Below are 15,981 nucleotides of genomic sequence, written 5' to 3' on the forward strand. Positions count from 1 at the left end.
GAGTTGACGACCGGCCCCAGGAGAATGAATGGCTGAATATGATATGTTTCTTGGCTTCCTTCCGCTTCCTGTCCGCATAACTCATCAAGGTATTATACTGAAGTCTTTTTTGAGGCTAAGATTTGGAATAGACGTAGTATTCAACCGTGTAACTTACTTTTAGACTTATTATATAGATAGCTAGGGATTCTAGTTACACGTTTCACGTATTCACCAATCGCTGTAACTAATTAATCCTAAAAATTCAAAGGAAAAGGATAAACTCAGGTAAAAATTCCATAAAATCTGATAATGACAAGACGAAGCAAAACAATTATTATTCAGCATTAAAATCCATACGTATCGTACGGGGAAATAAGGCGGTAGTTATTATAGTATGTAAGCATAAAAGTACTGATGATTTTGAACAAAAAAAATAATAATAATAATAATAAAAATAATAAAAATAATAATAATAATAATAATAATAATAATAATAATAGTAATAAAAATAATAATACTAATAATAATAATAATAATAATAAAATAATAATAATAATAATATTAATAATAATAATAATAATTATAATTATAATAATAATATAATAATAATAATAATAATAATAATAATAATAATAATAATAATAATAATAATAATAATAATAGTAATAATAATAATAATAATAATAATAATAATAATAATAATAATAATAATAATAATAATAATAATAATAATAATACTAATAATAATAATCATAACAATAATAATCATAATAATAATAATAATAATAATAATAATAATAATAATAATAATAATAATAATAATAATAATAATAATAATAATAATAATAATAATAATAATAATAATAATAATAATAATAATAATAATAATAATGATAATAATAATAATAATAATAATAATAATAATAATAATAATAATCATAAAAATAATAATAATAATAACAACAATAATAATAATAATACGAAAAATCCAGGAATTGAAAAATTGTGGGGGTTATTCTGAAATTGTACTTGAAATTGTACTGAAATCATATTTGACTTTAATACTTTAATAAAAACGTTACTACCGACTAATAAAAGTAATCAAACCTTTTTGGGGATTGTTTGGCTAAATCTTTTCTTCCTATTTTGTACTTTTACTATGCAATGTCTTATCCAGCTCTTATTAGTATTAATAAGTAGTTATTATTCATCTTACCAGAGGCCACATTTTTTTTCATTCTATTGGCCTCTACCACCTGTTTGATCCATCGTTGTGAGTTATTTTACAAAACACATCCGATTGAACGAAGAGGTTCGAAAAAAGTGTTGTCCTTTTTTACATTTTCATTTTCAACCGGAGCACACACACTTGATAGCAATTTAAACAGTTTAATATGAGCGTCGTGTAGTATAACTATTACATTACAACCTCATTCGTGATTTAACTATTTTTCTTTTAAATATTACTTTTACTTTCGGCACGTTTAATTTGCAAAACACCTCATAACATTTTTTTTTATTTTAGGTTGCACCTGCTTTCTCACTCGCATAAAGCTTCATGTACACACACTGGTTTGCCAACCACACCATGCTTTAACCGCTCTATACGATTTATCTCCTGCATCGATCATTCCCGCCATAATAAGATCGATCGCGTGGAACATTCGTTGTCTTTGATCACCATGTCCTGCAAGCCGATGGTTTTAGTTTTTATTTTTACTTTAACTTCCCACTAATTGTCCCACATTCTGACCCGGTGCAAGGTAATTAAGGGGTGCGCTCACCACACCATGACAAACTTCGGCGAAACGATATCATAAAACGTGATAAATTGCGAACCCCGATTGGATTCGATAGGCGGATTAACGATCGATCAGATATCGGTCGGAGCGCACTGGGCCCAGCCACATGCAAAGGACCTATTTTGACGCTTTTGTTTGTTTTATGCACACTCTTTCCTTTTCAATTTTGTGATGTGAGAAACGAATAATGGATTAGATGTGGGCAGCACGATAACGGCTCGGATGTTTGTTGTTAGTAACTGCGCTAAGTGGTCTGATTTTAAGGCCTATTACGCGGTCTAATACAGATTTCGTATCACAACCGATCCCACTGAAATGTTAGCAGTGCAATTTTATTATGACATAATGTGTCCAATGCATGTAGCCTATTTGCTGGAGAAACATGTTAAGCTTGCTTGAACTGGCTTTGAAAGTAGCAAACCCTGATTAAATAATTAGGATGTCAAGGCAACAAAGCAAAAAACAGCAAAGAATAGAAGGAATTACATGATATCGACATTCAGGAGTTCTATTAATATATCAAATTAAAATACAAAACCTTGTTTCCTTGATTAGTTTTTCTATACATTATAAATGGATTACTGTTCTCAAAAAAGGAAGTATTTGTTAAAAAGATTAAAAAAGAGAAGATTTTCTCCTTTGCAGCAAATGCAAATGTGTTCAGCGGACCGTTATTTCGAATTAATACTGCTGGCGCCATGCCCCTGCAAGCGGAGAATAGCGTAAGCTTCATCCTATTTCGAGCAGCTTCTCACTCTTTCGAGCAATGCAGCGGCTCTCAACTATGCACACATTTTTAAATATTCAAATATGAGTGAGGAGTATATGTGCTAATAATCAAACTCAATCGCTACTGCTTGAAGCAATAATGATTATATTACCGTAAAATTTTGTTTCAGACCGACCGTGCAAGGCAATTTGTAGCACTTGTTGATGATGAGACCTATTCTTTCGTTACAAAAACTTCCTTGTATTTCTCTTTTTTTGTCAATGGACCCGTCCTGGACGATGTCCATAATCATCATCAGACTCTGCCGAGCACTCGGAACGGAAATAAAACTCAATGAAAAGATCAGATTGATGTATTGTGCCTTGAGAAAAAGTAGTTTAAATCAGTTAAAACATGTTAGCAGACGAATTCTAGCTCAATTTTCCATTATAGTCGCTAAACCGAGTACACCTCCACCAACTTCAAGTACAAATCGCATGGCTCTCTTTTAGTTTGATTATTTGTTTGTTGATATCATTGTCACACTCAAATTTAGTAATACATAGCCACCTAATAATTAGGCTAACTATCCTGATATTGATATACCAATTATATTTACTAGAAGAAATAGACTGATAGTCGAATGTATTGGCCAGCATTAGACATACCGTCGAACAGGAATCTATTTCATCAAAGACGTGGAAATATTAAAAATATCATGATGTTGGTATTGCCGGTCTTGTGGTACAGTCGTCAACTCGTACAACTTAACAACACGCCCGTCATAGGTTGAAGCCTCGAATGGACCGTTTCACCAGGGGCGCATTAAGCACTAAGCATACTAAGCGGCCGCGTGGGACTCCGATGTCTCGAGGGGCCCCGAAAAATGGGACCACTCCCGCTCACAAGTAATTTTACTTCTCAATCCTTCATTTCTTCTTCACTTTAAGCCAAGCCTCAGAAGGAGGCCGACCTCAGTAGTTTTATCATAAAAAGGGTGTCAATAGTAAACCTTAGAGGGGAAATTAGGATACTATCGGATATTCGAATTAGCTACTTTTTGGAAATCCCTTCCACAATTAATGCATTCCTCGGATAGAACAGTCCGTCACTCGAAGCTTTGCTGAGCAGCATACTTGAGGACGGTCCTTCGATCCTTTTGTCTCTGGGCTCCATCAAACTGGCTTTTTAAGCCTCCATCAAAGTGACTGTTTTCCTGGAATCCTCATCAATCGGTGTATTCCACGGTGGTGTCTTTCGAAGTTTGATCAATTATTTGGTTTAAACAATTGTAATGTAATAATTTTAGTCCAAAATCAACGAACCCACAGCTCTAGCTCATTTACATAATTTGGTCCTATACCTCAAATTTTTATCGACCGCTGTTATAAATCAATAGCGTTTTTTTTTGCATTAGGAAGAATTGTATATGACAAACATGAAGATTGCGAGGACTATCATTCGACATAAATCTAGATGCCCGTTGGGAGTTTACATATATCGAAATAAATAATAAAGTTCACATGACTTGAACCTGACATGAATAAAGTTCACATGAAAAATGGAATCAGTGCTCTTTTTGAACGGTATGTGATAAAAGCGCAAAAAAACAAAAATATTCTCAAAAACAGATGAGAAAACACACAATTCTAAGGATACAGGAAAAACAATCTCAGGCTTGGAGAAAACCAAATAATTTAGGAACTGAGTATGAGAATGAAAAATGTTTCAAATAAATAGCAACAAGGACCAAACCACACAGACGAAACTATAACAAGTAGCTTAAACCAGTGACGCTAAACCACACCGTAGAGCGTGTGTGGAGTTACATACACCGTGGAAAGCTACATCGGGCGTATGGAGCCTCATGCTGCCTGTGGAGCATGTGGAGTGTGTGAAGCTACATAGAGCTATCGTCTCTCTTAGGCCATTGAGCAGACGTCATCTTTTCTTTGTAAAGAGCTACTTTACACAACACAAGTGCTGATCGTCAATGGGGAAGCAAGCAACGCATATACCTTTGCAGTACAACTGAGACCCCTACGGTAGATGCAAGAGTCTGTTTAAGTGTTTGTATTTAGAAAAAATATAATTTCGAAAACGTTCAATAAAAATGAACTGTATGCTTCTCTTTACTTAGAAAATCACAAATAAATGCTCGGTATGCTGTTTACACTCAAAAAAGCTATGTTTATAATGTCCGAAAAAATTAAATACTTATTTTTCTTCAAAATATTCCTAGATGGGCAAGTACAAGATTTAGTACATGGAACCATACCGCTCCGGGAAACAAATCACCAATCCATAAGGATGGTTGATCTCATATTAGTCTTGCTACTGATCTTGAAGCCTTACCAGTCCTGAAAGTGATCCTGAACTCATATTGATCGTGCAACTGATCCTGAACCCATACCCAGGTCCTGGAGCATGATCCCCAACTCATACCGGTCTGTTACTAATCTTACTTCCAGTTACTTGATACTAAAATTAATACAGTTTCCTACTACGATCTAGTGCCTGAACCATCCATTCTCGGCAGCAATTGTTTGTACAATTCTATGTAAAGAACTTAGCTATCCAAGTAGAAAGAAACACATGTGGCGCTGCTTACTACTGTTACTGCTTACAAGAATTTGTTTCTAAGGATGTGATCAATTTCTTCTTGGTTTAAGTATTCTTTCTACTCATAATCTTTCTACTTAATTCCTTAATTTGCTTTATTTTAAACAATTCTACACGAATCTCTCGACAGAGTGATTCAACATGTTACAAAAGCCATAATTTCACAAATAACGCGAACGTCGAAAATAGCCCCAGGCAGCGTAAGGGCATTGCAGCAGAAGCGGGAAGGAAATAGCTTTATTTCCTGTGCGTAAACGAGACAGCGTTTGAGTGTTTGTGATATTTTTACACAAACAAACACACACACACACACGTACACGAAACACACAACGCAAAACTCGATGAGTTGGCCCGCTTGCTTGTGCTCTTGTGGGGGTGCGCAAGCAGAAATGTGAAAATCTGAGGCCACTTTTGTCTCAGCCCCACACGTGTTGCCTGTCTCGCTCGCGCTTGTGCTTCTCTCCTATCTCGTCTCTCTCTCTCTCTGGCTCGCTGTTGCGCTCTCGCTCTCACTCTCTTTCACACTGCAAAGTAGGTACATCGATTGGGGGCTGGTGATGACGCACCAACACCATTGCGCCCAGGTGCACGCACACTAGCAGAGCGTTGTTGAGCGGACTTTACCACACAGACGGTCAACCCCCTAAAACAGCACACATGCGGCGCAGTAGTGCTCTCTCTCGTTTCGTGATCGGACGTCGTGCAGCTCCGTGACGAAGAAATACGCGCAATATTTCCATCCGGGTGAGGAGAAGTGTGTGTGTGTCTGTGTAGTTGGTGATGATGACGGCAACTCACGGGAAAGATTTTTCTACCGCGTGAATCAACAGTGCCGTCACGGTAAAGGGCTTACACTGCATAGCAAAACAACAACGGTGCTAGCGAGAAGATTGTTGGTAAACAGTGCGTGCGTGTTGCACGTGTGTGCCATTGTGTGTTGGACAGTGAAAACAGGAAAAGTTACTAGCAGATTAGGCAGCTTTTTTCATCGCCCCGAATTGCTGCCAATCGGGAACTAAATTTCCTCCCTCTCGAAGGGGGTAGAGGGGGCAAACACTACAAAAATAGGCAAAAACGTGCACAAACACACACACCGTCTCACACGCAGGCAAAGAGTTGTGTGTGTATGAGTGTGGTTGCACTTGTGAAATATTCTTCATCGCACTAAAGGGAGAGAGTAGCACGCACAGCCCGTATACGCGTGTCAGTGCGTAAAATCGCGCGTAACAGACTGAAAGGGAAAACCCTGGCCTCAACCACACACACACATGCTGGGGGGGCATTTCACAATCATAGCAGGCTTAAGCTGCCAAAGGGGGAGAGCAGGTCCGCAAAAGAGTTTGCTCAACAGTGAAAAGTGTCAAAAAAGTGTGTGCGTGTAAAAGTGGTCAAACGAAAAGGGCCTTGCAAACCAAGGAAAAGCTGTAACTCAGCACGTGTGTAGAGAAGAGTGGTGTGTGTGTGTGTGTGTGTGTGTGTGTGTGTGTGTTTTATTGCACCAGATTGTGACTTGCTTTACAACTGTTTGCGCATTTTACAATAACCACAACAAAAGAAGTACGAATGGATTCGAACAGCCTGCTGAGCATGAACCTGGCACTGAACGTGGCGCGGAAGTGTCGCATCTGCGGCATGGACATACTCGATCTCACGTGCGCCTTCCCGATCTTTGGCAACGATCGGGTGGATCAGAAGCTGGAGCGCTACCTGCAGCTGAATGTAAGTGTACACGAGACCATTACTGCTTGAACGGACATCAGGACAATTTTTCGGTACTTACGGGATGGAGGACATTCATGAACCTGCAGTCTTCTTATAGATGGTTATTTGAAGCTTAAATGGCGTTTGCTATCGACATTACTTATTAATTTACGGGCAAAGTTGTAAAGAAAATAACTAAATTCCCAGATACAATTGTAATCAACGAAATACATCAAGAGATACTGATAACGAAAGTTAAACTGCTTCTTAACACTCAACAGTTCTGGGACTGTTTTTGAACCCATAGCGATATTGAAACTGATCGTAAATTCATTCCAGTCCTGGATTTGATTCCCAAAAACTAATCCCGTGTAAGAACTGATTTCGAAACCATACCGATACGGAAACTAATCCTCACCGTTTACCGGCCCTGGAATAGATCTCAAACCCATGCTGGTTCTGGAACTAAGACAATACCGATGTTTTCGATTCTGAACCCATCACAGTCCCGGAACTTAATCCCTATCTATTGCTGGTTATGAAACTGATACTAAACTCATACTGGTACTGGAACATATCCCAAACACATGCCGGAACCTGAAACTGGTTCTGACATCATACCGATTCTGAAATTATTATTGAACGCGTGCCGGTTCTGTAATTGATCCTGACTCCATAGCGATCCTGGAACAGATCCTAAAGACAGACCAGTCCAGGAACTGATCCTGAATCTATGTCAGTCCTGAAACTGCTTCTTTTTATATCATATTAGATAGAACGAATCGCGGACGTGTCCAGGAATCACAATATCCTTTTCCATTCAAGGCCTGAGTCCGCAACCACTCCCAACAGCAGTTGTTTTAATAATTCAGTGAAGTAATTTAGTCTGATCCAAGTAGCCAGGAAGTATTCAAACTTATGCGCATGATATGTTACTACTGTGAACTCTCTCTCTAATCTGAGACCTCTCCAATTGGAAAACCCGCTCTTATTTGAACCTCTGAAATCTGTATCCCTCTTATTGAATGTTGCCATATTGAATGATGTATGCTCCAGTCTGAAATCGTGTTCGTAGTTTCTGATAGCAAAAGTTAAGGCTGCATTCTAACTGTTCTATCTCTTTCTAGTTTGTAAGAACTTTGCACACACCTCTCTAATTTGTTCGACCTCTCTTATTTGAAAATCCCTCTTATTTGAATATCCCCTCTGTTATACTCTCAAATGAGAGAGAGTTGACTATATTTGACATTCAACGCTAATGGTTTGAGGGAGATACAACTTCCGCTTTTGATAATCACTTACGAGAGAGTATCCTCTTAAGTGGAAAATTTTTGATTCACAAATTGCACTTCGATTTAAATGGTTGCTGTGATGAATTATCTGTGAGATATTTCACCTGTCAAATAGTTCATTTCGCCCGTATTTTACACCCTTTGTGTCCGCACGGTTAGAGGACTCGGCCGAACCCTGCGCGTAGTGCTCTCCAGCGTGTTCACGTTTCTATGGTTACTGCGCCAAGAGCGCAGTTTTGACAGTTGCATGAAGCTCCCTCGTTCGCCGTGACCACCGTTAAGTTTAGCCGCCCTTTTGGCAAGCCCCGCAAGCTGCATTGCTTTGTGTAGAGATTCGTCTGTTTTCAAAGTATAAAATTATCTACCAGGCCTTTGACTTTATCAAACACACAGCCACACAAACACACTCGCACACACTCCTTAGTAGTGTGTGGTGTTGTACTCTCGGAGCGGCATATAGTGGTGGCCTTGGTCCTATCCCGACCCGAGATACCACCACACCACTTCTTAAAGGGCGAGCAAGCGAGAGAGAGAGAGGGAGCGAGAGACAGTGCGCCTAACAACACAGAAGCGAGAGATAAAGTGCACGTGTGTATGTGTTTGTGTAAAATTTCGTACTTCTAGCCCTTCCACCACCCTACGATGAAGGTGGAGGGGGGAGATGGTAGGAGGACTAGTCCACTGTGCATTGGTGTGTGCGCGCGCGCCTACTCTTCTAGCTAACGTATATGAAGCAAAAAAGAGCGCGCATTTTCTGGGTTACTGTGTTGGACCGCCGGATCGACCGAGAACTACTGAACGTCGCGGCCACACACATAGGCCATAAATCGCGCGGCTGCTGTAGGCAGGCTCAAACGCGCAAGTGGAATGTTTTCTTCTGCATTGCTCGTCAGAACTAGTGGAAGAAATGGAAGTTTGAATACAGCTAAACAGTTTAAAATTTCGTTTATTAACCAGAGTGTACTGAGAATACGGTTGTGTACTATTTTGTGGGAACAGGAAGCTTGTGTGAGTTGCAAATATAAACCAAAAGCAAACGTAAAATAGTTAAACACATATTTCTCGACAGTGGTTGGATGCAGCATCTGAAGTGAAAAGTGCATTCGAAAGGTAAGCCCGAGTGCAGGCAAAAAGCGAATAATCAAAACAGTTCGAGGATAACAAATTAATTGTACACTCGGTGCAGTTTCGCCAGAGTGCTAGAGTGAATATAGAAAATAATCGTCAGTGCAAGCAGTTGGATTAGAAGTGAGACAAAAAATGATGGCCTTAGCAGCAGCAGCAGTAGTAGTAGTAGTAGTATTAGCAGTAGTATTAGAAGAAACATAGTACACAAACACACACGCCAGCAACAACGTCACTCGCATGATGCATGGTGTATTGATTTTATTTTTAAAAACACCTCACAATATCACTGTCCCTACACACACATATGCACACACACTCACACACATACCCCCAATGCCATCAGAAGACGGTGAAATCCCCAATCGTAAACATGCCCCGCAAGAGTGAGCGAGAGAGAGAGTTACATTCGCAGTGTAACCGAGGCGAACCTAAAACTTACGCCTCACGATTGCGGCGCTGCATCGCACAAAGAGAACTCTCGTCCGATGCAGCTCACTCACCATGTGTGTGTGTGTGTGTGTGTGTGTGTGTGTGTGTGTGTGTGTACGCAAAAGTGCATCCTCTCTTACACTAAATCCCCTGCACTTGCAATGCGGCCCAGTGAGTGAAAAGAAAAGGCAACAGTTTGCACCGCATCGAAGGAAGGTCTTCGCGCCATTTTGCGCCCACTGGAACCGTGCATGTGTGTGAGTGTGTGTGTGTGTGTGCATGTGTCCAAAACGTGTTTACGAACAGAAGAGAAAGTTGCGATTTACACACACAGCTGGAGAAAGGCGCCAGGTCAGTGGAGGGAAATCGGTGCTAGCGCGGAATTTGCAGCGAAGGCAACGGGCTTACGCGCTCGTTCACGCGCTGTCGCAGCACCACACGGCGCGATATCACCACGTGTACGCGCGCTTGAGGCAGCGCGACCGTCTCCGGCTGCGGGAAAGAGACAGTGATTAGTGCGTGATTATGCAAGTAAGGTGCGAACGAACGCAGCGCGGGCGCTCTACGCTCTCGCTCCATCGTGTACTGTGCGTCGTAACCTAGCGACCAACTTGCTCCAACGCACCGGACGTGCACACGGTCAGCACGTTGCTGCTGAGTGAGAGAGCGTGCTCTATTTTTGCGTGGCGAGTGGTTCTTTCTCTCTCTCTCTCTCGCTTTGTGTGTGTGCGTGTGAGGACAGGCGCGTGAAACGTACGGGTAGACCTGTGCAAGCGGGAAAGCAAACAAACAAACCCCCCCTCGAACATGCCCGTCATCATCAACCCCTATCGCGCTTGGCGAACAAGCACGGTGTTTGCGCGATGCTGTCCAACAGGTGCTTTGTTGATGAATGTTTGTAAAGGTGGACATGTTGTGGTCAGGGAAACATGAATATTAACATTACTTGTAACAGATTTGCGTTAAATGAAAGATGAAATTAGTTTTAATTGAATATGTTAAACATTGTGGAGCATACAGTCGGTTATTGTTCTTTAAAATGGAATTTCTAAAATGGTTTGTAACCATTAATTACTTCTGCCTTAGTCGATGTTTTCGTTACTTCTGGTGTATTATTAATTCATTTGTTTGAAAAAAAGTTAAATAAATGTTTGGTATTGTTTTTTTTTTTTTATTAAATTCATTCGTAGCTTTTTGATGCTTGAACCCTTTCCGTTGATTGAATTTATAAGTCCCAAATATTTTATGAACAATTCTTTAAAGTAACAACTCGAGTTTTAGCCTGAAACTGGTACAAAATTGTTAATGTTCGGAAGTGTTTTACCCTAAGATATTTGGTTTTGGTTTTTTAAGCCATCAATCAAGAAACTTGGTGACGACAAGAGCGATTTCTATGAGAAAAATACTCGGAAAAATACCTACTTGGAGAACATTATACTTCTGCAAAACGTTTAGAAATCAGCTGAAATCAGATGTCAGCTCAACAGCACTTGTTATTTTAGATAGGATGTTACAAACGATTTCAAGCTTTCCACGAGGCAGCACCAAGAAGACTAGATACTACAGGTGGGCTAATGACTCTGATTTATGACAGTCATAATGAATGAGGATTTCTATTGAGATTGGCTGGAAGAGAGTAACGGTTATTAAGGACACACCTTACAGCATAAAAAATAAGAATTCACTGCTTCTAACGTATGTAAATGCTGTTTACAATTAATATCAGCTCAAAAGTATTGGTAATCCATTGTTATTTATTGGATGTACGTTACGGCCAGTTTGCCATTATTTTTGCGTACCAAATCTTGTTAGTTGACACAGAACTGTGCAAATTTTGGAAATATCATAGGGCTATGGCCAAGTGAAAATAATCTGTAAAAACTATGCTACCATTTTCGGTAACGTTTTGGTCCGCCTGGTCAAATGAGTCCCTAGAACACTTATCGGAAATGTGCGCTTCTTCGCCCATCGTTGAGGACACGCTTTAGCTATGCCAAGGAAAAAAAGATCAGTCCAATATCTTTTAAAATCTCGAAACACCATTCATAAATGTGATAAAAGATACGAAATTTATGCGATCCACTGAAATTCGGAATGAAGACTCATTTCATAGCAAAATGGTTGGCAATTGTTATCAGTTATAATTAATACATCGACTATTTTGGGTGGTCAGATGCATAGGCCAAGCGCCATATACATAGTCTTAATCAGCCAAATACCGTTGGTGCAAGGTTCCAACCCAAGTATTTTAGTCATTTTGAAGAGAGTGTTATAGTTTTTCATAATTTTAGAGTGGCTGCATTTTTTTTTTCGGCGGCTGCCACTGTATATAATACTTCAACCATGCCTATATCTTCAAACAGAAGATTAATTAGATTACTAAAATCAATGTAATCATTTGCTCTTCTATTGACATAGTGGCTAAAATTGGAATCCACTTGGAATTTGTATTGTGATTGTCTAAAGAGGGTGCGATAGAATCTACTTCTAATCATACAAGATTGTCATCATTCTTGTAATATTTAAGTCCTACTAGATATACTATAACATAATATGTAAGGCTATCATCCCGACGTAGGTCTGGATTTGTGAGGATAGTAGGATCGTTGGTGGAACCTACGTTTGGTCTTTGGTCTATCCCACAATAGACACACCAATCAGACACCTGTAGCCATGCTCATTAGCAGTAAAGAATGGATCGACAATGATTGTTGTGCCAAATGCAAAGAAGAAGAAGAAGAAGAAGAAGAAGAAGATATCCATGAGTAATGTTAAACCAACAGTTTCGAAAACTGGAATGGAATGGACTTGGGAAAAATGGTATTTACCCATCTACTACTTTGTAGACTACTGTTCTTGTCCTTGTCCTCCTTGTGTCCTTGTGGACGATTCAACAAAGATTAGCTCACCGTACACCTTAAAATTACAACATAGGATATACCTTACAATACGGTAGACTCTCCCGACTTTAATATGTCCAATATGATTGCTGCCTGTTCTATCCCGTGATACGCTTCGGTTACATAGGAAAGCCGCAGATCAATGAGCGTATGCAAAGATTCTACTCCACGGTCTAAATAGTATCCACTTCCCATCACTAACCACTTCCCCTACATTCTTCCTTCCATCTGCAGATACAAATCGATGACCTGCTCCCGAAGTGCATCTGTGGATCGTGCTATCTGAAGCTCGAAAGCATCGACCAGTTCGCGCTGATGGCCAGCCGCACCGAGGAAGCGTTCCGCGCCTGGCTGGGCCGTCTCCGCGGGCTCAACAGCCCAGCCGAGGCGGCCAAAAACGTCAACGTAATGTTGCCCCTGTTTCGTCTCGATCCCGACGGTGGTGCCGATTCGAAAAAGGGACACAACGCATCGGCCGCCAAAGACGCACGAAGCAATCCTTCCCCGACCGTATCGGCCGCTACACCACCGGCCAGCGTCAGCCCGCCCGAGAAGGGCATCATCTCGTACAGCGATCTGAAGCTGGGACTGCTGATTAAAGATCAGGAGCTGCTGAAGCTGATCCTGAAGGCGCTCCGATGGGCGGAGAACGATCGCCGTGCGTCGTTCGAGGTGCTGATACAGCGGTTGAAGAATTCGAGCTTTCGGGAGATCCTCTCCAACCGCAACCTGCTGAATGATAGTGATCTGACGCAGCTGCTCAAATCGTACATCGGGCAGGGTGTGATGAACAGCTTTGCTGCGATGCCTCCTCCGGCCGCATCAACGCCGCTGAACAATAATCATGTTGTGCCGCCGGCGGTTATGTTTCAACCACCGATCAATCCGACTGGTGGCGTTAAATCTGGAAATCAATCCGGTTTTCTGGCACCGGTTGGACCGATTGCAGGTGTTAATGTGAATGAGTATCGAATCGATGAGGCCAGCGTCACGCAAATGGAGGTAGGGGTCGATCCCGATCTGTATCTTCCGTACGAGGACGAGGATAGCAGCAGTACAAACAAGTTTGAGGGAAGGATCGAGGATCGGCAGGAAAACACGGTCACGATCAAGCTGGTGACGACGAACGTTGCTGGAGATATGATTGAAAACAAAAGGGTAAGAACAAACATCGTTTTGTCCAGATTTTACAGAATTGTAAATTATTTAAAATAATTTGTCCCCTCCATCCCTCCCCAGATGATTCCTGCAATCCTGAACGTCCGCGGCAACAAGCGCTTCCAGTGCAGTGCTTGCCCGGAGTGCTTCGAAACGAACGGCGAACTGCAACAGCACATCGTACGGCGACATCTGCCCAGAACCAATCGCACCGTTATCACCGAACAGGGCAAACCGGCGATCAAAATTCGCGTTCGCAAGAACAAACCCATCGCCGGTCCTTTGCTACCGCCGAAATTGATCTCCCCTTCAGCACCGGGCACCCTTACCGCAACTACTCCCTCACCGACCGTGCCTACCCGCGACAGTGGTGGCGTGACGGTGACCGAATCCTCATCTCCAATTAAAATTGTGCCACTAAAAATCCCTGCCTCGACCACGATTACGGTTATTCCGGCGACACCGCCACCAACGACCACGGTCCCGGTGGAACCTAACAAACCGCCAACAGTCGAGCAGAAGGTGGAAGTAAAGCCACCGCCCATAAAGAAAGAACCACCCTCAACGTCTGAATCTCCCGCCAAGGCAGAGCTTCTGGTGCGCAAATCGAAACGAAAGACCTCGCTCAAACCGGAAGTCAGTTCGCTCATACTGGAGAAGCAGCAGAAAAAGCGAAAGGTACAGCAAGTGGTGCAGAAACCGGTGCAGAAAGAGGCACAGACTCCTGCACCACCAGCACCACCACCACCAGCACCACCTTCACCGAAACCGAAGACTTCACGCAAGTCCAACGCGTTCTGTGCGCTTTGCCGCAAGCGGCTAACACCGAAGCAAACGATGCGCGTGCACATGCAACAAGAGCACTCCCGGTATGAGTGTGAAAAGTGTGACCGTGCGTTCAAGAGTGCGATGAATCTGAGCCGCCACCAGCAGTACCATGCCAGCAGCAGTAGTACCGTGCCGACCGAGCTGGCGTCGTCGTCCGCCGGTACGAAAAGGGCACAGAAAGCAGCCAACCCACCACCCCAGCAGGAGGAGGAGAAGGAACAAACGCACAAGTGTTCCTACTGCGAGAAAGCATTTAAACGGAGCCATCACCTAAAGGTGCGTTTCGGTGGTTTGCTTTTCTCCTGATCGTTGACTAATCGCACTTGCCCTTCTTTATGCTTACAGCTACACCTTAAACATCACAAAAAGGATGCAACGTCCGCTGGGAGCGGTTTGCGCAGACGGTCGAAGCTTAATCAGAGCAGCAGTAGTGGCAGTGCCATAAAGAGCGTACTTGTTTCGTCTACCGCCGAATCTGGACAAGGCAGTAAAACTCGAAAGATGGAAGCGACCAAACGTAAAAGTACAATCACTAGGAAAGTTAGATTTTCCTGCTAGGTTTTTTTTTCTATTTCTTTGCTTAAATTCCCTAACCCGGAAAGCTTTAAATGTAGGTAAATGTTGATTTGTTTCTTACGTCATTGTACGTGTGTGTTTTTTTTCCTATATTGCAAAGAATTGCCTTCATCGTTTGAATACGTGTTACATTACGTAAAGAGAACTATTTTATGAAAATGAAATAAAGTTAAATTCATTACCATTTTTCACATGTTATCCTAGTTCATTGGTACGGTTTTATGGTTGAGAACGACAAGTTGGTAACATGTTCAGCACCTCTCAGCTTCAGGATATTTGATCCAAGCATCTTCCATGGGTTTGACATTATCAGTATATCACCTAAACCGGTCCATGGTACAGGAGGGCGGTCCCGTGGTACAGTCGTTAACTCGAATGACTCAGTAACATACCATGCCCGTCATGGGTTCAAGTCTTGTCTTGTGACTATCTGAAAGTCTGTTATAGGGCCGGCATGTCCGCGTAGGAAGTTTACGCCAAATAGAAGAAGAAGACCTAAACCACTTGTATTTAGTAGTCCGGTCCGATGAAGGGCATCATTAAGAAGGGCAAGAGCATGCCGGGGCAGCCGTACACGCTGTCCCGGTTGCTGGATGACAAGAGGCACATCAACATCCTGCAGGTGCAACACATCTACCGGCAGTTCGATCTGATCGCGGAGCAGGTCCCGGACGACGACGACGACGACGACGAGCACGATATTTCGTTCGAGACGACGGCGATGAGCAAAACACGCCACGTGAAGGGTGTCTGGAAAGCGCTAGCGGACGCCATGGACGCTGAGACCAGCGAGGAGAAAGAGCAATTGGAGCAGGGCGTGAACCTCAATACGAATCCAAAAGTATCAAAGTACC

At 41.9% G+C, this 15,981-nt stretch overlaps 1 protein-coding gene across 4 annotated transcripts; it reads left to right on the forward strand.

Moving 5' to 3' along the window:
- Positions 1–5,759: 5,759 nt before the first annotated feature.
- Positions 5,760–15,328, forward strand: LOC121597037 (proteoglycan 4-like). 4 transcript variants are annotated; one of them, XM_041922498.1, is made up of 5 exons: positions 8,865–9,116; positions 9,178–9,218; positions 12,800–13,723; positions 13,805–14,827; positions 14,897–15,328. In XM_041922498.1, exons 3-5 carry the CDS (start codon positions 12,881–12,883, stop codon positions 15,107–15,109), a joined length of 2,079 nt encoding a protein of 692 aa, XP_041778432.1. In that variant the 5' UTR covers positions 8,865–9,116; positions 9,178–9,218; positions 12,800–12,880; the 3' UTR covers positions 15,110–15,328. The 4 variants fall into 4 exon arrangements, with proteins under 4 accessions (XP_041778431.1, XP_041778434.1, XP_041778432.1 ...); XM_041922497.1 differs by lacking the exons at positions 8,865–9,116; positions 9,178–9,218 and adding an exon at positions 5,760–6,834; XM_041922500.1 differs by lacking the exons at positions 8,865–9,116; positions 9,178–9,218 and adding an exon at positions 5,760–5,955.
- Positions 15,329–15,981: the final 653 nt, after the last annotated feature.

Source organism: Anopheles merus, chromosome 3R, assembly GCF_017562075.2.
Source record: "Anopheles merus strain MAF chromosome 3R, AmerM5.1, whole genome shotgun sequence".
Classification (NCBI taxonomy): domain Eukaryota; kingdom Metazoa; phylum Arthropoda; class Insecta; order Diptera; family Culicidae; genus Anopheles; species Anopheles merus.

Coding starts and splice junctions, on each gene's coding strand:
- LOC121597037 (XM_041922497.1), top strand. CDS start 6,679: ATGGATTCGAACAGCCTGCTGAGCATGAACCTGGCACTGAACGTGGCG. Junction 6,835..12,799: donor AGCGCTACCTGCAGCTGAAT/GTAAGTGTACAC, acceptor TTCCATCTGCAG/ATACAAATCGATGACCTGCT. Junction 13,724..13,804: donor ATATGATTGAAAACAAAAGG/GTAAGAACAAAC, acceptor ATCCCTCCCCAG/ATGATTCCTGCAATCCTGAA.